Source organism: Archocentrus centrarchus, chromosome 7 (assembly GCF_007364275.1).
Source record: "Archocentrus centrarchus isolate MPI-CPG fArcCen1 chromosome 7, fArcCen1, whole genome shotgun sequence".
Lineage (NCBI taxonomy): Eukaryota > Metazoa > Chordata > Actinopteri > Cichliformes > Cichlidae > Archocentrus > Archocentrus centrarchus.
This window is the reverse complement of record NC_044352.1, coordinates 18,619,882-18,645,357: the sequence shown is the minus strand read 5'-3', so window position 1 is coordinate 18,645,357 and position 25,476 is coordinate 18,619,882. Positions and strand designations below refer to the sequence as shown.

At 40.1% G+C, this 25,476-nt stretch overlaps 1 protein-coding gene across 1 annotated transcript; it reads right to left on the bottom strand.

Moving 5' to 3' along the window:
* Window positions 1–1,475: 1,475 nt before the first annotated feature.
* On the bottom strand, window positions 1,476–25,165 carry LOC115782816 (transcriptional enhancer factor TEF-5). Its single transcript, XM_075074384.1, is given in 15 exon segments — window positions 1,476–3,108; window positions 5,617–5,768; window positions 5,918–6,058; window positions 6,629–6,799; window positions 6,909–7,042; window positions 7,119–7,180; window positions 7,289–7,332; window positions 7,424–7,534; window positions 7,944–7,955; window positions 11,032–11,058; window positions 11,060–11,095; window positions 11,203–11,265; window positions 11,512–11,576; window positions 19,553–19,792; window positions 24,986–25,165. Coding segments are annotated over 14 exon segments (1,302 nt in total). The 5' UTR covers window positions 19,734–19,792; window positions 24,986–25,165; the 3' UTR covers window positions 1,476–3,005.
* Window positions 25,166–25,476: the final 311 nt, after the last annotated feature.

The window sequence follows — 25,476 nt, the reverse complement described above, 5'->3', positions numbered from 1 at the left end:
TAGTCATTTAAAACGTTTACGTTTAAAGCAAGGGCGCCATCTAGTCAGACAAGTGGCAAACTGCAACCTGTGGGTCAATCCAGTGTATAGAAGTGATTAAAACTATTCCTAATTTTAATACCATGAAAGCTGAGCCTGAGGAATATAATAGGAGTTTTTAATAAAGCAGCCATTCTTTTGTGTCCTTGAAACTAATGCAGCCTTCATTCTTTTTGTCATTCTACAGGGAAACAAAAGGACACACAAACACTGGTATTCTTTGAGAAATCTTGTAGTATTCTTAAAATTATGACCCAGATTCCTTATTAAAGGGATATAACCATTCTTGATACCCATCATCCAAAAAAAGCAATGTGTGCCAACACTGAACAAAGCTTTGCAAATGTAAACTTGGAGAAAGTCATTAGTTTTAAACCACATACGAAAATACACTCACACCACTTCATTAGGTACACTTCTTTAACTGCTTATTAGCACAAAGTTACAGCAGCCAGTCAAATGGCAGCAACTCAGTGCATTTAGGCCTGTAGATATGATCACTCTGCTTAAGTTGAACCCGAGCATCATAACTGTGGGGGGGGGGGGGGGGTGGGGTTAAGTGACTTGGAACGTGGCCTGGTTGTTGTTGCCAGATGGGTTGGTCTGAGGATTTCAGAAACCGCTGATCCACTGGGATTTTCCCACACCACCATCTCTAGGGTTTACAGAGAACGGTCTGAAAAAAGAAAATATCCAGTGGCTGGCAGTTCTCCGGGTGAAAATGCCTTGTTGACGTCAGGAGAATGTGGCTGGATTTCTTTGAGATGATTGGAAGGTAACAGTAATTCAAATAACCACTCGTTACAACCAAGATATGCAAGAATATCTCTGAACGCACATGTCAAACCTTTAAACAGATCGCCTACCACAGCAAAAGGCAACACCAGGATCCACTCCTGTCAGCTAAGAACAGGAAACAGACTACAGCTTATACAGGCTCTCCAAAAAGGAGAGCTGGAGAAACACTGCCATCTCTGATGAGTCTCTGCTGCAACATTTGGATGACAGGGTCAGAATTCGTCTTAAACATGAAATTACGGATCCGTCCTGCCTACCTGGATCCATTATTTATTTTTATTTTTTTAATTAAGGATTGATAATAATTTAAGAGCTTTTGGCTTCTGAAGAGACAAATGGCAGAGAATATAAGTGAGAACCACTGGATTAGATAAGATAGTTACAATTTATTATTTTCAAATCTATCAAGACGCATTTCCTCTTTCAGCTGTCTAAATGTTATGATCAAGACACCAACACATGACTTTATAGTTACAGCATAAAGGCATTTTTAATTCACTGAGCAGACAGGACCAAAGGAGTGATGAGGCACAGCCAAACAGTACACACAATGATAAAATAAATCACTTTTGGCTGACCACACAGTGAATATTAAAACGTGATCTTATTTAAAAAAAAAAAAAAAAAAAAAAAAAGAAAGGAAGAAAGAAAAAAAACAAAAACAAAAAAAAGGAGCCAGCTGGCTCATAATGTTATGATGAAAGTCAAATTCTCTTCCACAGTAGGTAAGATAATCCTGCGTGGAGAGGTCATGGCAGTGTAATAAGGAGTAAAAATGTGGGTTATTAAGGAGGAAAAAAAAAAGCCAATGTACCAGCAATCCAACACATTACATAACATAAAAAGAATAGACATAAAATAATAGTGTCAGCTGGATAGTTTGTTAGTGTTATCAGGCAAAAATCTATCCCAGTGCAACTGCAGGTGACCTTAACCAGGTCTGTACCATACATTGTTTGCATATATATGAAAACGGATACCACCCCAAACACCCTTCCTTTATCATTTTTAGAGTAACCTTTTGCTTTGCTGTGAAATACATAAAGGAAAAAAAAAAAAAAAAAAAAAATTCATCTTTACAAAAATGACTATTTACCTTGTTTGGCGTAAAAACAGTACCATTACAAGCGTAGTGTACACATCCTATACATCAGTGCTCCTCAGCTTAAGGCTTTAGAAGTCAAAGCACATTCTTATCCCAACTCGCGGTGGAGGTAGAAGTACTGCAGCAAGCCCACACAGTAATAACAGTTTCACGTCTATGGACATGAAGGTGATTCTCGGATTTAAAATGCTGCTAACAGCGAAGTGCGAACTTAATCTGAAACTGTGAACTACTGTTTGAAATGACAAGCGAGGCAATCACAAACATCTCCACTGGAAACCTTAACAAAACAAAGCAAATACTCCGAAAACGATCTCCCTCTTTACACTTATCAATATAAATACAACCTGCTCTTCTTTACATGAGGCTCACTTATACTTTCTGCAGGTATCCTTGGATTTCCGATTTAACTGACTGAAGTCCATGATTTCACACTAACAAGTAACAGAGGATATACCAATGCAGATGCATTCAAACTGTACCTCGCAGAGCTACTGCAGTCTGTACAAGTAATAGTGTTTGTGGCAGGTTACAGGAAGACTGATTTTTTTTGTTTTTTGATAAACTATATTCAAACTCATCTCACATCAGTCACACCTTTGACGAAAATGCAAATGCGCATATTCACCTGTAGTGTCACAGCTACATTTTCCATTGTTGATTTGAAGGATCACATATTAAACTCAATTTACTTACATTTAGCACTTTTGCTTGTTCCTTTTTTAAAGTGTTTTTAAACATGTTTTTCAATTTCTAATTACTAAAAAACGTGAACAATATCAAATGAATGTAAGACCTTTGTGTTTGCTGATTCTTTTGCCGTGTTTAAGCAGAGGGATTGTTGTTAAAAAGTCTGTGCACCCTACATATTTGCAGCAATGGAAAAACCATAAAACAGGCATGACCACAGTGTGACGGTTGGTCTGTTGAAACAAGTGTGTGTAGAGCGTAGAGTAGAGGAGTGGGAATTCTGTGTGTTGAGCTGGAAATAGTGTTTATGGTGTGAATATCAAAAAGTCTGTGAAAAGTCTCTGCATGTACACGACATGCTGCTAGTCATTGACTAGCCGATAAACATGGTACTGCGCTCCATGTTCACTTGTGGACACTTCAAACACAAAGGCGATGCACAGCAGAGTCTCCTGAGTCTCTCTGTTGGACACCACCTAAGAAAAGGCACAAATAAAGACAAAGAATACACTGAGGAAAGTGATAAAGTAATCTTGTGAATCTGTGCAACAAAAACCTTTTTTTTTTTTTTTTGAAGCTTTTCAAATGTAACTGCTGTTAAATCTAGTGGTGTAACAATACACCACTAGATTTTTGGTATTGCAGTGCAGAAGCAACAGTTTGGTGAATTTCGGTTCAGCAAATTTCCATTCATCTTTATGAGTCTGCGTTATTGTTCCTACATTATAATCAATCCAGACCTTTTTGACCACTTCAAATATCTTTATAGAACTGTGATGTTATAAGTTTGGCAGACTACAGTGATCTTACAGCTGCACTCACTGGATAAACACAGGCCAGAGTGTGAGGGGAAATATCGTTAAAAAAAATTTAATTAAACACGGCTGTTTTTGTTCCTGTTTTATAGATAAATGTTTATTTATTAAAATGTGTCAAAATATAGTGTGTACACCAAACATTTTTAATACACAAACGGTAGTAGAAACATGCCGGTTGTCCATGGTCGTTATGAGGGAACGCAAACAGCGGCGGGTTAAAACACAGAACTCAAATTTATTTAACCCCCCCCCCTTTTTTTTTTTTTACATTTTTGGTACAGTAAGCATGTAAACCAAACTGTGGCTGAACAGTTACACCTCTAGTTAAAACACATACAGTTAAGCCCATAATTTGTTGGAAAAAGACAATGTTTGTAGTTTTGCCTCTGTACACTACCACAGTGGATTTTAAATCAGTGTGTGACCAAAGTGCAGACTTTCAGCTTTAATTCAATGCCTTTTACAGAAATTTTGGAATAACTGTTTAGTAATTGCAGCCATTTTTGTACATAGTCCCCCATTTTCAAAGGCTCAGAATTAATTGCACATAAATATTAAATATATAAAGATCTCTTGGATGAAAATCATTTGTAGCGAATGCCTGAACTCTAGAACCCGTGGACATCATCAAATGCTACCTTTCCTTACTGGAGATACTCTGTTAGGTCTTTACTGCAGTCATCTTCAGTTGCTGCTTGTTTGCGGGTCAGTTTTGTATTTAATAAGTGAAAAACATGCTCTGTTGGGTTGATATCAGGTGACTGACCTGGCCATTGCAGAACATCCCATTTCTTTGCCTTGAGAAGCTCTTGGCTTGCTTTTGCAGAACTCTTTGAGTCATTATCCATTTGCACTGTCAAGTGCTGACTCTGAGCAGAGTATAGCCCTGTACACTTCACAATTCATCCTGCTGCTTCTATTAGCAGGCACATCATCATAATTCAATTCAATTTTATTTATATAGCACCACATCACAACAACAGTCACCTCAAGGCACTTTATATTGTAAGGTAAAGACCCTACAATAACACAAACACTAGTGACCCGGTTCCACTGGCAGCCATACGTGCCCTTCCCATAACACTGCCTCCATCATTATTGACAGATGTAGAATGCTTTGGACCATGAGCTGTTTCTCTCCATTCCTCCCTTCATTCTGGTACAAGTTAATGTTGGTTTCAAATGTTCAAATACATTTTTGTCAGATCTGTGAAGGCTCCTTTACAGCTTTCTGACAAAGTCTAATGTGGCCTTCTGGGTCTTGAGTGTAACCACCTTGTTTGAAACCCTGCTATAGTTCCAGTTACAAAAGTGTTTCTTGATTGTAGACCTTGAAAATGATACGCCTACCTCCTTGAGTGTTTCTGATGTGGGCTGATGTTGTGAAATTGTTTCTTAACCATGGAAATAATTCTTTCTTCATGCACTTTAGCTGTTCTCTGTGGTCTTTTGGGCCTGTTGGTGTTGCTGAGCTGACCAGCGCATTCCTTCTTTTTAAGAATGAAGAACACTGTTGAATTGGCCACGCTTAAAGTTCATGCTCGCTCTCTTATAAATCAGTTTATTTTGTTTTTTTCAGCCTAATGGTCTTTTGCACGGACATCTCTTTGGACCTCATATTTAAAATTACAGTGAAAAATACAAACTGAACAATTTGAAGCAGCTTCAGATATTATGTTTCTATGAAATAACAAAAGAACCGGCCTCACCTGGCCATGAAATTGCTTATCAGTCCATAAAAATGGCTGCAATTCCTAAACAGTTAATGCAACTGTTTTTGTAAAACCTCTTGAATTAAATCTGACAGTCTGCACTTTAATCAATCACATATTGACTGTTTGATTTAAACTCTACTGTGGTGGTGTACAGAGGCAAAACTAGAAAAATTGGAACTTTGTCTAACAAATTATGGCTCTAACTGTACACTACAGAAAATCTGTATCTACAGTTACTTGCAACCCCCTCTTGTCCTTTTCCTGGATTTCTAAAATTCAGTTTAATGAATAATTATTAAATAGTCCCCCTCTGTTCAACTACAAACCTTTGCCCCTTTGTCACACGTTTTATCCACAGAAATGCGCATTCTTAGTCACCTCTTGGCTGGCACTATGAGCTCACCAAAATAAGTTCCTACCCATGTAGTCAAATTACAGCAACCCACACATCCTGCAGATGGTGAAGTTCTCCAGTACACTGTTCATCATGTACTTCTCTGGCAGGTGTTTGAGTTTGTGGATGAAGTTGATCATATATTCACACATGGGTGAACGATGGATACGGAACATGTATTTTCCTCCTTCCAGATGTGCATATTCAGTCTGGATGGGAGATATCCACACACATGATTTGTAGTTAAAACACATGTTGTGGTTTCATATGAAATATCTGAGCATGTATACATACGTTCAATAAATAACATGCATTATTAATTATGTCTGTAAAATAAAATAATGAACCATTTTCTTACCTCGACCTTTTCCACCACCTGTTTACCAAAGGAGCAGACCTTTGTTGAAACACTGATAGTGATGTTTTCTGTTCCACTGTACTGGCTGCTCACGCCGTAAAACACACCAGAACCCTCCTCGATATCACTGCTCAGGTCCGCCTGAAACAAGGGGAATAAGATGGACAGAGAGTGAATGCCACAAGAAGAAGAAAAAAAAAAAAAAAAAAAAAAAAAGATGTAGAAGGAAAATAAATGAGCAAGTCACCAAAGACTATGTGGTATCTTAAGTCTATTTCTGCAACTAATTTGGATCTTCATGCAAACCTTTATCTTCCTGTGACTTTCCCACAAAAAGACACATTACACAGATAAATCTTAAAAACTATTAAAGAACTTATGTTTGATTTTCTGAATAATAAGCATGCAGGGGGTTAAAAAAAAAATACAGCTTGAAGAAATAATGATAAAAAAAAAAAAAAAAAAAAATGCTCTAGTGTTACACTGGCTTTGCTTCCCCCGTGTGGCGTAGCAGGTTATAACCTCAGACTGCCAAAAAAACTGCACTCTACAAAAGCCCCAATTATTTGTTTAATGCCGTGAACGCAATTTAATATAAAACCTAAAGCATGTTAGTACACGTGTCCTCGATCCTAACTCAGTTTTTGAGATTAGAAAACTGAATTACTGTCTTTCTTTGCTCAGATGGATTTGGTGGTGTTGGTTACTTACCCAGAATTTGACAAGAAAGAATGCATTGTGTGGCCCTTTTTCGTAAAGCTCCTTCAGGCCTCCTTTCTTCTCAGAGAACTTGTCGTAAATCTGCCTCACATCTATGGACTCCAGTACTGGGTCATTGTAGCCAGGGTTTGATGGGCCAATGTGCACGAAAAGGTGTTTATGCTGTAGGAGGGAATGAGAAATAAGTACAAGAGGGAAAACAAGAAAGATTTGACTATGAATATATTTTATATTGACGACTCTTGGTTAAAAAAGGCCTGTCTTTCTGCACCGTCTCTCTGTCTCTTTGAGTCTCCATAAAAGCAGAGTACTCCAGAAGCCGTAGTTTTGCAGAGGCAATGGTTCTGTCTTGCCATACAGGAGCTGCTATAGCTGCAGGGCGAGGGGGTGGCAAGGCCTCATAACCTGTTTAACATTTAAAGCTGTAAAACACAATTCCAATAACATTCACAAAAACTGAGCTAATCAAATTTACACTTACTGATAGGTGCAGGGACAGGGGCTGGTAGTGTAGTGTATGGTGGCTGTGCAAAGGGCTTGATGCTATAAAAATGAAACAGAAGAAAGAACCCAGAAAATGAGTAAATGCACAGGCTTAAGAAACTTTGATTTTCAATAAAGGAAACCAAGTGATGTGTCAGCTATACTTACTCCTGAGAGTGCCCAGGCTGTCCTGGCATGGGGCCGGGCCAAAACTACACACAAAAAAAGATGGAGCAAGTAGTATTACTCACTTTTACCCAGAAAGTAGAAAAGAACAGATGTGTGTCAGTGTTATCGTCTCACTCTGACTGGTGGAGGAAAGGGAGTCTGGGGTTTCATTACACTCGCTGAAACTATCTGAGCTGATGAGAGATTGGCTACTGTCTGCAGTGCCTTGTCCTTCGAGACCTGATCCTGAATGAGAAAGACAAAGTAATACACAATGACAATGCTAAGTCTGAAAATTTGCAGTAAAACGCAGGTTATCATTCCAAGATCAGCCAACTTTAAAGGCCAGTTTAGACAGCAAGCCAGCCAACATGTGCTGTATGTCAGCATGATGCAGTAGCTATATGGAAAAACAGGACAGAAAGCAAAGCAGACATAAGAGGAAGCCAAAGCAGGAGGCAAACCAAGTAAGAAGGACTAACCGTCACCAGTACTTAACTAAAGCCACTAAAACAAAAGCGCAACAAGCAGGGGTTTGGTTTTTTTTTTTTGAGTCTGGCAGTAAAACTGCAACTGTGGACTAGCAGCAGTGTGATGCCAGCCACACAACACAAAGTCTGAAGCAGAAAACTGTAGTTGTATAACCAAAACTTACCAAGTTCATGGCCTATGGCAAAAAAGACATTTTATTAATTAACTTCAGTACATTCAAAACAAAAGCAGGTTACAAAATCATCATTAGGCAATAAGGGAAAACGCCTTGTTCAGTGCATACAGTTGCTTCGGAAAGCATTTAGATCCCTTCACTTTTTACAAACTTTATTAAATTGCATAAATAAAAAAAAAAAAAAAGTAGTTTCTAAATCAATGAGTGGTCCCAGAACCACAGCTGTCTCAATAATTTAAAAAGGAATAAGTATGAAATAATCAGTTCTCTTTCTCAAGTTGTCTGTCTGTAAGTAAGAAAGAAGGTCTTTGTTCACTGAGGTGAATAAGAACCCAATGGTAACTAACAGGAAGTTAACTGCAGAGAAGAGCACCACCGCAACAAGACTCCATCAATCAGGCTTTTACAGTAGAGCAGTGAGATGGAAGCCACTAATCAAAGGATTAGTTATTAGTGAAGAGAACACAAGCAATTGTCTGATGAGATAAAAATATTTTATTTGGGATTGGTACTGCTGGAACCATCACGATATGGGGGGTGCTTCTCAGAACTCAGGAAAGAAAGGTCCCTGAAGAAAACTGGAATGACAGCTCCCTTTTCAGCAGATTATCTGAAAAATGAGGTCAGGTCAATGCTGGAGCGGATTCAAGACAAATCTCAATGTCCTGGAGAGGTCAGAGGATCACCCAGAAAGAATGAGAATGAGAAAAACTGCCCAATAGGGGTGGGTACAGATTTGTAATAATGGTACAATTCAGGTTTGTAGTAACTGCTGCATACAAAAGTACTTAAAAGTCCAATACTTTAAAGTTCTAATTTGAAATAATTTTAAAAATAAATTTGTCAAATACGGGCAGCATGGTGGAACAGTGGTTAGCACTGCTGCCTCACAGTTAGAATACCATCTGGAAGGCCTGGGTTCGATCCACCTTGGCCCAGGGCCCTCTCTCTCTCTGTGTGGAGTTTGCATGTTCTCCCCGTGTCTGCGTGGGTTTTCGCCAGGTACTCCGGTTTCCTCCCACAGTCCAAACACATGCACTTACTGGGGTTAGGTTAATTTGAAACTCTAAATTGCCCATAGGTGTGAATGAGAGTGTGAATGTGGTGGATGTTGTCTGTCTCTCTGTGTTGGCCCTGCGACAGGCTGGCGACCTGGTGTACCCTGCCTCTCGCCCTGTGTTAGCTGGGATAGGCTCCAGCTCCAGCCCCCCAACTCTGAACAGAATAATGGATGGATGGATTTGTCAAAAAATTTAATATCTAAAACCATTTGTCAATTTGAAATGAAATTTTCAAGAGTGCAAAATGTGAAGGGCCTAAAATACTTTCTGAACTGACTAACTCTGTAATGCAATGACAACTCAAACCCACCTCACCAAGATCAAAAGCATTGCCTTAATTGACAGGACAGGCTATGGCCTACTAGTTTGTGCCTTCATAAAACTGAGTACTGAAAGTCAAAACGTTAAACTGTTATCCTCAAAATGTGCAAAGGAGAGCAGACAGTTCAATACATTTGGTGTAAAATGATGGATTTTTTTAAACAGCATATGGTAAAACCACAAGAAAGGGACTTAAAGAGAGAAAATATAAAGAACTGCTGGAAATGTTCAAGAGATAGAATGTAAAGAATCAAAGGAGAAAACCGAAATTCCTCAAGTGTGCACATCAACAATGGGCACATTAAAAACAGCTTGCATGTTTGTAGCCATGCAAACATGCATGCAGATTACATGCAGCCAGCATCGCAAACACATCGGTCAACAAAGCCAGCTACTGAATCTCATGCAATTATTTGCCCAAGGCCACAATCTTCTTAATCTAATTGAAAACAAAAACCATCCATGCATTATTAGAAAGCTCTCTCTCCCATAAAAATGATTTTAAACATACACACTCAAAACAACAGACTTTCACACTGTGCAATGCTAGACAACACAACTGTGAGATGTGTGAAGCATACAAGCATTGAAAAATGTTTGACCTAGGAGACTTGGTACTATTGCCTCTTTTCCACTAGTACCTACTCAGAGCGGCACGGCTCAACACAACATGACTTGGCAGTAGTCATGTTGTGTCGGATTGTTTTGTTTCCATTACAATTGAATACCACCTCAACGCGGCCATTAGTCTGACATAATTTGTATGCGATTCAAACACAACACAACAATGTCTACACTGCTGTGTTGTGCAATGGTACCCGTAAGCAGCCATTAGCTCGGAGACCTCATGATAAATGTTCTCATTTCTGTTGCTCCGCCTAGCTCCCTCTGGATTCTCTCATCTGCAACCAAGCACAGAAATGGCTGCACCTCCTCATTCGACCACAGCGTTGGCTTGCATGCCTCCATTTTCTTGCTGTCGGGTTTTAAAAATGGTGTGGTTGATTCTGGTGAAGGAGTCGCTCTCGTTACTCAGCTAGTGACACAATCCCTGGCCAATCAGTGGCACGCTGTTCTTATGTCACATTTTTAGATCGCTTGGAAACCAGGCTGAGTGGGTACTAAAAAAATACCTGGTACCAGGAGCTAATGGAAAAGCCTACAAACAGTGCAGTCGAGTTGCACTGAGTAGATAGTAGTGGAAATGCGGCATTTATGCTTGATGTTAAGAACTCAGAACAACGCACCAGTTTTAAAAGGCACCATTCTCATATAAATACAATTGCTGGTTGATGGACTAATGTTTGGTTAGAAAATTTTAACCATATCACCCAATTCTCAGGCTGCTGGCAAAAACAGCATAGCACCAATACAAGACTAAAATCATTTAAATCTAACAGTTTTTAATTAAAGAAATGTCTCAACCCGTCTTTATACTGCTACAGGCAGTCTTGAAAGCGTTAGAGTATGAAAAACTACAGCAGTGGTGGTTTCTTTAATCATGACATACAGTTGTATTTTAAGGTGGTGGGAGTCAGCTATGGCAGTACTCCCAGTACAGGTAGTTTAACACTCCAATAGAGAAGATAAAAATCAGCTGTAAGTTCTGACAAAGACATGTATGAATAGGTTAAGTTACATTTGAGCATGCAGAGCAAAGTAGCTAGCATTGCAAAGCCAGTGAGCACGTATACCTTCAGCTTAGACTGAATCTCGCGAGACCTTTCTCTTGGCCAAGACTTGCAGGTGACTAGAGACCTGAGGAAAGACAGGATGAAGGAAAAGGGATGGGAAGAAAAAGGACAGAAAAAAGAAGAGGGATATGACTACAGAGAGTAGTAGAGTTTTATTCAGTGGGAACCCACCTTGATGCTTGCCTGGTATTCTCGTACCCTCTTACGTGCCAAAACCTGAATGTGACTAGACACCTGTGGACCAAGGGTCACCCCCATGAAAACAAACACATTTGCACAATGATTTAATCATTTTAAACAAACAGACATAATCCATAAATATTTATTTAAACAAGGTGAAACAATTTGCAACGAGCAAGGTGCATTTCTAGATCCTATTACATAAAACAGATAAACAGTGTAGTCTATAGAATAGAATCTTTATTGTCATGGCACATGCAGTTGCACAATGAAATTTCAAATACTAATATCTGTGCATACCTGTTTGCGTGTGCGTGTCTTCCCCGTTCGTAGCTTGATGTAGCGAGCTATCAACTCATTTCGACCTAATGTGAGAAAAACAGATAAAATCAGACCTTTTAACATTTACATTATACGAGTCGAAAGTTTTTCATATATTGCACAGTTTAGCCAGACATACTCAATTATCTCTGTGTAACAACTAACCTACAGTATTTGTATTACTAGCACATACCCAAGGTGCAGTATTGTTTGGTCTGTTCATGCTGTTGGCAAACTCGTATACTTAATGACAGTGAGAAAAGTAAGAAAATAAGGGTGGTAGATCTTGTTTCTATAAATAAATATATATAAGATAAATGTGGGATTGACTATACATATATTAATACACAGCAAAATGCATTTAAATCCATTTGATTATGAACCACATCAACTGTCTGAAAAATAAGTGTACTAATGTACTCAGGTGCTCTACTATATAAATGTCAATTAAGTCCATCGTTAGGTGGTTGCTAAGCAACAAGATGACATAATACAATAATATGCATAACTCTCAGTTTTTGTGGATATAAACTAAATGTTAATGTTGAGAAATGAAAGTGATGTTTTTTTATAAGGCATATAGGTACGTGAACACTACAAATGGGTCATTTCAGCCCATTCGTAGGTGGTTGCTAGGCAAAGTGATATTGAAACAATGTGTGATATGATAGATCCTTCAGGACCGTAAGATATACCTGTGTGCCAGGTTTGGCTGCTCAAATCCTGATTGTGTAGGAGGAGATTGTGGACAGATAGGCAGAAAGAAAGTTTAAGTATTAGAGTAAAATTACAGCAGCTCCAGCTAGTAGCCCCTCTGCTGCCTAAGGTCTTGAGGCATGTAATTTTATGCATAAAGTTAGAATCACAGCTCCAAAATTTAATTGTGCAATTTTATGTGACCTAAGGGGATCTCCTTGTAATCAAAAGAACATCACTGTAACAAATGGGAATAGCCAGAGTTTAATGTAAAGCACCCAGACCTGATCAAATACATTAAGTACTGTACACATGTCTGTACATACTAAGCATGTTTTTAAATTACATGACTTCTCAAATATGAATGCAAAGGGGTGAGGGGTGAGTACCTTAACACGTTAAACTAAACTTCATCACTACTTTATCTGAAGCCTAGTGTGGTTTGTGGGTCTAGTGGTTTGTGTCTTACAATGTTAATCTGCTTAAGTACAATCATAACACAAACAGCTAGACAATGAATGAATGTTTGAGTCTAGTGGTCACAATGACACTGAAAATTTATATGTAGACTGCCCTGAATTCAGTGGTCAAGATCAAAAATGAAGCTGTGCATACTTTTTAATCCACTGACCATATATGCAAGCACAAAATAAAACTTCCATGTGACAAACATCTCACCATGAGTGCTAAGTCTGTGACTGTGTGTCTCTCTCCAAAGTTGTGAGACTCTTACAAATCGTCTGCATCGTCTATTTCACAATTAAAGGAAATGCCATGCTTTCTTTTTCTCCAGCAGTAATATTTCCATTAAGGACAGCATGTGTTAATTTTATTCAGGTTTGGCTTTTGCATGCTGGCAGACCTCCAGAAGAGATGAAGAAATGGTGGGAATGGAAGGAAAAAGAGGAGAGGTTATGATATTGTTAACAGACTTCAAAAATGTGGTCAGTACAGACTGCCTGGTCAGCTCTTTTGTTCTGTCTCCTCAGCTCCAACCCACACCTGATGATCAGCTCGACTCCCTTTGTAACTGCTAAGCAACTCACTATACACTGTGCTGCAAAAGGTTAAATATAAAGGTGACCAGACTGATTCCACAGCTGTAATCATTTAGGACGAATGCACACTAACATCATCATTGCCATCCTTTTTTCTGGAAAGGGCTGTGACGCTGTAGGGATTTCAGATGAGTCACATCAGCTCTGTTAAGTTACCAGAACACAGAATTTCCCAAAATCAACAGAAGGGGCTGACTCAGACGCAGCAGTCTGCTCCAATTCCCAAAACAGGACACATGCACTACCCTGCTGCCTACCACTACTCCACATAAGGCTATAAAAGCTTTCTTTAGAAGTCAAGTTACTTTTTCTGTAATACAAGGCAAGATAAGCTATAACTTGAGCCATCATGATAAATACGTAACATAACCCATGAATGATTTTTTTTTTTTTGGGGGGGGGGGGGGGGGGGGGGGGGGGGGGGGGGGGGGGGGGGGGGGGGGGGGGGGGGGGGGGGGGGGGGGGGGGGGGGGGGGGGGGGGGGGGGGGGGGGGGGGGGGGGGGGGGGGGGGGGGGGGGGGGGGGGGGGGGGGGGGGGGGGGGGGGGGGGGGGGGGGGGGGGGGGGGGGGGCTAGACCACTAAGGGAGAGAACCAGCTGATATAGGAGAGAAAAGTAAAGGAGTAAAGGAGATTTATTCAAACTGCTCGACCACGGTGTAGACAAGTAAATGGGTAAGCATAATCTGAAGGAACGACGTACGTGAATAGTTTTCTGGAGATGGAGAGAGAGTCAGACAGCATCATGAGCTTGAAGCTGGAAATTGACAGTGATGTTTGAATGGTGCCAGTGTGCATGTCCCAAGAAGGTTGGAGTCAAAAGAGAAAGGAGTTCTGGAGTAAACTGGATGAAGTCTAGAGAATATACTTCATTGGACATGTATGTTAAGGGAACAGGAGTGAGAAGGGGGTGTTGGGCAGGTATTAAGAAGAGAATGTGGATGGACAGATGGTAGTGGATTCTGTGAAAAATATGTAAATGGCCATGGTGAACACATAGTTCAAGAAGGAGGAACTTAGTGTGACATAAGAATGGATGAAGATGGACACGGGTGGACTATAGCTTACGCAGAAGATAGGATTCAGCGAGGTGGTGTTACATGTAGCTATGCAGCATCTGACAGTAGTCTGTAGGTTTAAGTGAAGGCAGAGGTGAGGACTGAATAATGGATGTTGAAGAATGTTAGAGTTCAGGGAGGAGTTAAGTTACCACATGACTGAGAAAGTACAGCTGAAGTGGTGAGGGAAACTGCCAGGAGGTATTTTGTGCATCTTCTGAACAGAGAAAAGGAGACTTGATGGTGGAAGAGGAAATACAAGAAAACATTCAAAGGGAGAGGTTAGCAAAGAAACTTCTTTGGCCGCTTTGAAACACAACGCAACACACCGGCACAGAAGACAACCCAGACAAGCAGGCCACTTGTCTGGCTCCAGCAAGCTTGAAGAGAATCCTCTCCAGCATTGACCCATAAAAGGCAGCTGGGCCAGACAACATATCTGGTCATGTTTTGAAGGACTGTGCCGAGGAGCTCAAGGATTCTTCACTGACATCTTCAACATCTCTCTGAGCCAAGATGTTGTCCCCACATGTCTCAAAAGCTGCAACCATAATACCAGTACCAAAGAGCCCCTGTAGCTGATAGCTATCAGCTATCAGCTGATAGCTATCAGCCCTGTAGCACTGACTTCAATCATCATGAAGTGCTTTGAATGCAATACATCAAGTCCATCCTCCTTCCCTTCCACAACCCGTTTCAGTTTGCATACAAGGTCAAATAGGTCCATAGAGGACGCCTTTTCTACTACTTTCCATCCAGCCCTCACCAACCTGGATACAAAGAACTCTTATGAGTGGATGCTGTTGTTAGATTTCAGTTCAGCATTCACACAATCATTCCCAGCAGCTAATACAAAACCTCACGCACTTGGGACTCGAAACCTCTCTGTAACTGGATTCTGGACTTTCTTACAGGTAGGCCACAGGTTTGGTAGTAACACCCTCCGAGACCCATCACGCTAAGCACTGAGGCCCCACAAAAGGGTGTGTGCTCGGCCTACTGCTCTTCACCCTGCTAACCCTGACTGTACACCAACCTACAGCACAAACCACATGGTCCAATTTGCAGAGAACACGACTGTGGTGGACCTAACATGATGAATCCAGCTACAGGAAAGAGGTGGGCCATATGGTCCAGTGGAGCAAAAACAATCTCTTCCTGAACATGAAGACCAAGAGACTAACAGATTTCAGGAGAGGACATTCACAAATCTCCCATTGACCAATGCCGTTGCTCTGGAGTGTTTGAGCAGTGACAAGTTCCTGGGTGCACATCAACTGAAGACCTCTCCTGTCCAACAACACCACATCGCTAGCCAAGAAGGCTCAAACTTGCCTCCTTTTCCTGTGCAAATTGTGGAGAGCAGGTGTTCCACGTCAAGTTATGAACTCATTCTACCAGGGCACCACTGAGTGTCCTCAGTGGCTGCATCACTGTGAGATATGGAGCTTGCACGACCTCCTGCCGGAAGACCCAGCTATGGATAATGAATATAGCCGACAAGATCATCTGCGCCCCTCTGCCCTCCTTCATGGACATTTTCAACACCTGCCTCAACCACATAGCCATTAGCATCACTGGTGACCCCTCCCACTCCTCACACTCTCTTCAGCCTCCTGCCTTTGGGGAGGCGGTACCCGAGTCTCTGTGCTTGCTCCACCAGACTGTCAAACAGCTTTGCCTACCAGGCTGTCAGGAGACTGAACTCTGCCCCCACTTACCCCTGGACACACCCACTTACAGAAGAACTATATCTTAACTGGTTGCACACAGGGACACAATACATTCAAAGCTTTTAAAGCTGCTGACCATCTTTATACTTTATTGTACTTTACTGCAACTATTAGGACTACTGTCATTCCCACTGATGTTGGTCATTTGCACTACTGTCCACAAGTGTACATTTCACAAACTGCTCTATTTATTTATACCTATATTATATATCCAGGTACATCTGTTACTGTATTTGCACTATTGCCACTACTGTACAAAGGTTTTGATTTTTATATATTCCCTCAAGCGTCCTTTTAAGTTTTCTTAGCTTGTCTTTTATACTAAAAGAAACAGTATTTTTCGTCTCATGCATGTCCTGTACACACGACGAATGGACAATAAAAAAAAATAAATCTTTGAATCTTGAAAAAGTGAGATAGTGAGGGAAATGTACACCAGAGTACTGGGAGGCTAGGTGTATGGCAAAGACGTGGTGGTAAAGGCAAAACCAAAGGAAAAGGTTTATAGTGAGTTATTGTGAGCCTGGACACTAAGGGAGGAGAACAGGATTTATCTCAGTTGGCTAGACAGAGAGATCAAGCAGGTTAGAGTGGTTAAAGATAGAGATGGAAATGAGATGGAGACAGGAGAAACAACCTTCAACCAAGTTATGAATCTTGATGTTACATAGTTTGTCCACCAAAGGGCACTCTGATAGCAGCAAACTAAACCAGCTGATCCAAGCAGGGTCAGGCTGAGCGTAAACGAGTAATCCATGACTTGTGACAATAAAACAAGTTTATTTAGGGGTGGGACTTTAACGCGTTAATTTCGATTAATTAATTATGGGGAAATTAACGCGTTAAAAATTTTAACGCATTTTAATCGCACTTTGCACCGTGGAACGTTTCTCAGTGCACGAGTTCCCGGCATACAGATTATATCGACGCACAATGTCCAAATTAGGGCCGCATCCTGCGAAGGACCCGGCCCACGTCTTTCGCAGCCCACGAACACCACAAAGGCCGGAAGTGAGCGGCTAGCCTTCATATCAGCTGCCGTCCCTTGCGTAGCTCATGTCGCCTAGCAACCGTGAGTGTGAAGCACAGCTGTGTAAAAGCAGCTGATTAAACGGAGAACGAACTTTTTCTCCCTTTTTGTGGTTTAATTTTAAGTCTTTAATTCAAATAAGCTGTTAAAACAAGCATAACACATTTCAACTCAAGAATACAGCTGAGAGAATGATTAATTTCCAACTATATTAAGTGAGACATTAATGTTGAATAAAACTATCCAGTTATGATGCTTAACTTTAATTTCAGGAGTTTGCTTATCACAGGAGCACTTCCCACCCTTCATTGGTCTGTGTAGTAGGACTGGTGGGAAAATAAACAAAATTTTGAAGTTTAAGCTTATGTATATTGATTCATTCATCAACTAAACTTAATTAATATTTCTCATGTCAAATATTGAAATGCGATTAAAATGCGATTAATTTCGATTATTAATTACAAAGCTTGTAATTAATTCGATTAATTTTTTAATCGAGTCCCACCCCTAGTTTATTTATAAACTGCACTGTCATATTATCTTAGCAAGGACTCATAAATAGCAAACATAAATTATACGGAAATCTATTTGTTTAGTGTGCCTGAAAGGGGAGGGGAAAAAAAAACAAAAAAACAGCTATATACCAGATTTTTAAAGTAATCAAATATCTGTATCAGTCTTAAAAATCCTAAAGTAAATGTAAAGAACTCAATCTACTGAAAATAGTATTGAAAGTCTAATAAACATGGGTATAGGTATGTGTGATTTAAATCAGTGGCCACAAAAGGTAGTATGTCTATTTATCTGCTTAACTTTGTAAATCATTATGGGCAATTCTCCAACACCCATTTAATTACCAATGATTATGAAGAGATAAAAATATCAATAATACAAGGGTTTTAAAAGAACAATCTCTCATATCTCAACAAATTAAAATATATTATTAATATAATATTAAAACATCCATTACTGCTACAACCTCTCTGCATTATCTGTGTCACCCAGTCTGCTGATTATCCCATTTAGAAATACTATTTGGCACTATAATCCAGGGTGACATCATGGTAGTAACAATATGACTGAGACCAAAGACAGCACAGAGGCTGGATCAGTTACAACTGGCCCAGTTTAGCACAAGGAGGTTCACTAAGCAAACACGCAATAAGATTCTGGTTACCTGTAAGATCGGTGTGTAATTTAATGCTGTGTTTATAAGGATTTAACAGTTGATTCACATTGTCAACGTGTCGATAATCTAAATGAGCACTGCACAGTTTAACTCGACAGTGGCATCTGCGTTCGTGCTCACAATCCACTTTCAGGCATGGCATGTATTCTCTTTGTTTTAGTATTCTCTTTAATTTTGCTCTGCCATGGTTAAATAATGTCTTTTTTTTTTTTTTTCTTTTTTCAATCTTGTATGCTGTTTTTTTTAAAGTGATGCTCTCTATCCAGAGCTGACTACAGCTGAAAACAACTATACCCCCCCACCCCCACAAGAAAACCCCCAAAATGTAAAATCCCAACTAATTATGCAAACTTGAAATCGATACTACTTAGTCATGCTCACAGTACTGTGATGCAAGTTTGGTGACTGGTATTATGCTTAGTCTCAGTGCTGCTTTTTCAATATGTCTAAGTGTATATCAATGGGACAATCCTTGTTAAGGAGGAGAGGGAAGTAGGTATGGTCAACAAACACAGTGAGCCCCACACTTCCACAAAGGAGAAAATGCCACAATGCTGAAACAAACTTCCCTTTCTGTCACCTGGGATCATATATCCCTCGTCCCTCACTGTACACTCTGACAATACACAAATGCTTGACACAGGCTAGACTGCAGATGGGAATGCAAACACTCAGCCTCCCCCCTTCAAAGAAAAAAAGAAAACAGAAAAAAAAAAGATCACAAGGTTTTCATAAGGTAAGAAGAAAATCAAAATACAAAGCTCCCTTCACAAGCAGCAACCAATATACAAACACATGAAACACTGCTTGTGTGCAATCTGGTTCTGCTGTTTCAATACTCACGCAGAGCAAACAGCTGTTATTCAGAAGTTAACTACAAGTGACCTGAGATGTGAACATGCTCTGTCCTTTGACCTTGTTACTGCAGACTGTCCTCTGACCCCCAAACTAAATAACCTCTTTGAAAATGCCTGCAAGCAGATCACCTGTGCATAAAGTAAGGCGATTCGCCAAGAAGGATCAAAAACCAGCACTACTCCAAAGTGCAGGAAGCTGAGCAAAATGAGTGCTCTTTGGGTGGTTCTTCTGAGAACTAATATTTATCTGGAATAACATGTTCCTAATGTAATCCTTTAAAAAAACATTCTGAAAAAGTTAAGGCAAACAAAGGGTGCCTATATTTTGATATCAAAGAAAGACACTCGAAAGAGATGGATAGATTATCTGGACAAAAGGACAGAAACTTGCTGCTCCTCACCATACATCTTCCCTTCGTCTGACAGTATGATCTTCCTCCTGCCACAAGGAGGGTAGATGGCCAACGCTTCCTGAAAGCTCTGCTCAATATCTGGACTCCACACCCCTTCAGGGTCCCATCCAATCCACGGTCTGTCCCGTCTCCCAGTCCCTCTCCATTGCCACCCTCTCCTGCGCCCCATCAGGGCTGCCACGGCAACTCCACTCCGACGCAATGATGACGGCTCCAGCTACAACACACCTACAACACACAGGACAAGGTAAGTGGTAAGATGTGCAACAGATATGCTAAACTGGAGCTGACATGATGGTGTCTTCAGTGTAATAGAATAAATGTTACAGTGTTATGCTTTGTGAGGGTGTTGTAGCTGTAAGACTACAAAAGAGGACAGCTTCTAGCATCCATTTTCACACAGTAACATAACTAATATTCATCAAATTGAGTAGCGGTTTCTCCATTTCTCCATCTGTCTGCTCTCCCAGCCAAAGAGAGCAGAAGAGAGAGGAGAAACTGGAATCTCTGCAAATGCACACTTTCCGTACATTAATCTAATTACATAATTACAATCAGCTCCAATTTAAAATTAAAACCAACAGGCAGAAATAAAGGCAGTTGAGGGGAAGCCCTTCTGCAGGATTAACAAAAATATACTAATACATGTGGTAATACTTACCCTAAACCCAGGTTTTAAGATGTTTTCTTCCACATTAAAAACCAAAATCTGTTTCCTAACAGGGTTAGGAACAGATTTCTAAACCTGTTAGGAAATAGATTTGTTGTTTTTACAGCTACGCTGGACTGCAAACAAGATTTAGAGAAACAGATGCATGGGTCTCCTAACACTTTAGAAAAGATGGTCAAACTTACATCCTATACAAAAACACAATGTGTATAAACTGTACAGGGAATAAAGAAAAGGAAATTTTTGTGGTGAATGAATTTTTTAATGCTCTTAAAATTCAACAACTAGAATCAAATCCAACACCACAAAAGAGCGCCTAAATTACATTTTTTTTTCTTTAAGTAAAAGAGAAGCGAGGAAAAAAGAAAACTAGAGCATGACTGCTGACAATTTTTGTTTTTTTTTTATTATCCATAAATCAAATCAGATGGTCACTTTAAAGAGCATGTGGGAGTCAAAAAATAAAAAAAAACTATCTTTTTTTAATCTGAAATCTTCAACAATACTCAGCAGGCTGTGGCGTTTAAACAATGCTAAATTAGTACTAAGTAGCCCAATGTGCGCCAAGAAAATATGCCCCACACCCACCAGCAGCCTGAACAGCTGGTACAAGGCAGGATGGATCCATGTTTTCATGCTGTTTATGCCAAATTCTGACCCATACATCCAAAAGTTGCAGCAGAAATGGAGACCCATCAGACAAGGCAACAGTTTTCCAGTCTTCTATTGTCCAATTTTGGTGAGTCTGTGCGAATTGTAGCCTCAGTTTCTTGTTCAAGAGAAGGTATGGTACTGTACTGTAGCCCATCTGTTTCAGGTTCAACATGCTGTGTGTTCAGAGATGCTCTTCTGCATTCCTTGGTTATAACAAGTGGTTATCTGAGTTACTGTTACCTTCCTATCAGCTCAAAGCAGTCTGACTGTTCTCTTATAAGCTGAATGTCAGCAGGTCATCTTTACCATGTCTACATGCCTAAATGCACTGGGCTGCTGCCATGTGTTTGGACACGTGTACCAGAGTGGCCATAAATGTATATTATTTTGGGAAACCAGAAGTGGAGAACCCAACTAAGCAGTGAAAAGCACAGACGGGGCAGTACCAGCACTGACCAACAAATGGACTGAAGTTAAAAAGTGTAGCTTAATTTAATATTAGAACCACAAAAATATCAAACAGAAATACTGTGGCTTAGAGAAGGAGAACAAGGTTTCCAAAACAAGTAAACATGAGAAGTTTATTGTTTCAACTGCAATGCAAATAACATACAATGTAGTAAAGGGTTAAGTGCTTATCCACTACTCCTAATCTCTCCAATTGGACAGAAGACAAACCCAAATTTTGAAATAAGATAAACAATAAAGTGATAAAGTATTCTGATATGTTGCTTCAATGTTTTAGCCACCTCCAGTACTCTCTTTTTCCAGCTTCGACAGAAGGAATCTGAGGCACACGGACAGTTCACGAAAATTAAACCCCACACACCTTGTTTTGTTAATCCACATCACGACATCATGATGGATGGACCAGACGGGGATTAACTTCGCGGCTGCTGAGAATAGCGACAGATTTCTCAGACTACAAGTGTCTACACATTTCACCAAGAGTGAGATCACATTCATCTGAAGTTGTTTACAGCTTCCATGGGTATAGTGTGTATTAATAGTTCTGGCACCCATGGTCAAAGACCCGACAAGTAAAAAGCCTCAATATTAAGGGCTTATTAATGTTTAAAGACACTATCCTGAGTCAAGGAAGACACTACCAGGCTGTGTCACTATTAAGGTGAGATCACAAAATGGAATACATTAAATATTTAACTGACCAGCTAGTCATTTTCTAAGCTGTTCATCACACAGAAAGTAGTCTAAAAGGCAATACTCAAGCAACACAAACTTCAGAAGACTGCAACCTTGCCTGTGTAGGCCACAAGGAAATTACGCATTCTTTTGTTATTGTTGAAGATGCTCCAAGGCTCTTCAAACACAGGCACACATATGCAACATGAATGTTGCCTGGTGTGTAATGTTTTCCAGAGTGTGGTTAATATGGCCCCTGCCACAGAGCAACCACAGAGGATCAGTGTGGTTGCTGAGCTTCCCCTGCTGTGGTGGGCTTATTCTACACACTGTGTGCAGGGCCTTCCCAGTTTCAATCGCTGCTGACTGGACTGAGTGTTGCCATAGAGATCCACAAGGCCTAGTGGGGTGGTCAGGAAAGCGCAAAGTCTAAAAGAACATTCTGATATGGGGTGGTGGTCGTGGTGTGTGGATGAGATAGTCTTGAAAGCTTTAATGTGGGACGTCTGTAACTGGAAGGGTGTTTCTTTGTCCTGACTGGAACTAACTCAACATGTCACATTGCTTTTTATGTTCACAGATCAAAGACGATAATTAAAACAACTAGAGGAGCTTTGAATTATTGAGGATGAGGGGATGAACTGACAGGCTGCTTTAAGGCACATTTTTATTTACTTATCTTAAAAATGTGCCTTAATGCAGCCCGTCAGTTCATCCCCTCATCCTCTTTCAAGCCCTTTAACTCCTCTTTTGGGACACCCTCCCTTTAAGCCAACCTTCATCTGATTGGCTGTCCCTTCCAAACAGAAGGTGGGAGGGGTTGCTGTGCTCTAAGCCAGAGTTGTGTGCTTGAGATGACCACATATCCCCTCTCACTGACACAGATTAAACAGTAAGAAAAAAAGGTCTGAACCCAATCATTTAGGACAGTCTGAAGCCTGAGCTTTTGGCTGATATGAGGTTAATATAAGTAATCCCTTATTTTAAACTTTTGTCATGTTTAATGTTCCCATTGTAACAGTACATACTACTTTCGGCTGCTCCCTTGCCACAGCAGGCCATGTTTGACTTGGCACTGATTTTAAGCCAGATGCAACCACAAATGTAAGACAGACAAAAAAGGAAGCCCCCTATATTCTTCACTAGAGTTTAACTGACCTCAAACATACATAAACTCATGCTACAGTAGAGCCTGACTAATATATCAGCATGATGTCAGCATCACCATGATGGGAATATGATATCAGCATGATACCAACATCACATATTGTTAATGACTCAAATATGTACTGATATGCAATGTTTTTCTAACACTGGACATTATACAGAACTTTATAAATGGTGTCATCACTGTTTGTACTGTGCTACATGTGCTGCAAACAGTATCCTGGACAAAGCTAAACAAATGGTGTTGCAGAGTCAGCTGGTGTTTTCACCACTAAATTGCAACAAGAAATTCTAACTAGCTTGCAAAATAAATTTCTGGAACATTTAAAAAAAAAAAAAAATAAAAAATTATATATATATATATATATATATATATATATATATCTCCCTTAAAGTACTAGATACTCCATAGAAACAGCATGCAAATATAATAATCTGAAATGGAACTATTCCACAAACAAAAAGTGCAAATGTCTTAAATCAACATTAAGTATGTCCTTACTTGCTGTCATGACAAAACTCTATGATAATTAACTCTAATCAAAAGTGCAAATTAGGATTACGGCAAAGGGGAGTGTTGTTAATCAAATACCTTTTAGCCAATTCGACAAATCCCACGGGTAAACTTGGCTTAATAATCAAACCTACTGCTGATGTAACACATACACCACAATCATAGAATAGCTTTACCAACACAGAGCACTGCTGTGCAGTTTGGTTAAGATTTTCGAAATTTGATGAGTTGTCATAGCCACAGATTTGCCAAGAACAGAGATGATGCAAAGTTAGGATACTGACCACATGTGTTACTGGCTCTGCCAGTTTCAATATAGCACCCGTGGCCAAAAGGTCAGGTGTTTAGTGCAGTGAGAAGCCAGTACAGCATTGAGCTAAATAAAGCTATGAGATCAGTGAACACTGAAAATACATGCACGTTAGGGGCTGCCTTCTACTCCCAGAGGAACACCATCGACATTATGAATAACCGAGACTGATTTCATCACGGCACATCCCAGATTTCTATGAACACTTGCACATTGACTACTACAGTACCGAAAACTTTCACGGATTTAGACAGTAAATCGATCGATTCTTTTAAGCACTCGAATAACCTTAACATGATCCTAAAGGTCACATATTGAACAATTTTGACAACCCAATAAAATCACACATATGGTGTAAATTCTCCCGTAGCCTCCTTTGAAACTCTTATGATCAGTCTCACATGTTGATGAAAACTTTCACAGTAACAAAAGATGAATCCCATCTGTGAGTATGCAGAGGGAAAATGAAATCACAGTGAACGCTTGGAAGCGGTTTAGCCGACTGTGAGTTGGCAAAATAGCCCCATGATCCCAAAGGGAGCAAACTTCCATCTAACTGGCCGTAAAAGTTCTTAAAACCGCACAAAATGCTATCAATGGTTGCCATGTTATGCTATCGACATGTTATTTTTCCATTTTTCAGTGGATATACAAGAAGCAAGTCACCGCTAACACACTCGAGCTGACATGCTAGTTGGTTAGCTTGCGAGCTAATAATACTGCAATAAACTGCAAACTAAGTCTGAGAGACACATTTAACGAGCCGAATACAGCGCGAATGCTTGAGTAAATATTAGAGGAATTCCCCGCTAAACACGTGAGTCTCTGTTTCACTACAGGCACAGCGGGAAAATGCGAAATATGTCAAATATCCCAAAACTTCCAGCACACTCGAAGCGAAGCAGCTGCTGCAGCATGAAAAGTTGCTGCACACAACAAAGAACTATATGAGAGCACACTCACCTCACAACGGCTTTCCTGCCCCGCTCCTACAGGCACAAGCGCTTTGCTCTCTACAGTTTTTTATTCTGTAGAAATTTCGCCTGGTGATTCGGGAGTATTTCCAGGGAAAAACAGCTGCGTTTGACAGAAAAAGGCGGAATGTAAAGTATGAGTTTGGTATGAAATCAACGCGCGGAGGAAAACGCACGGAGGCAGAGGCGTGGCGTCGAAACACGCGCAACACGCAAAAGTTTTGTGGGTCCCGAGGCAAACTCCTCCCAGGACATCAGACTCCTGGTGGGAAAGTTGGGAGATGGAAGAGTGCTGGTAGTTTTGAGGAAAAAAAAAAAAAAAAAAAAAACTACATTTCGTGTACCATTCAACACCATTCAGAATATAAGCAGAAGTATTTTCCGCACCTATACCTAAAGTATCAAAAGTTAAATTATTCCGAGTAATGTATAAGATAATTAACATGTTTCAGTATCGGATATTATTAATCACAGTTCTGT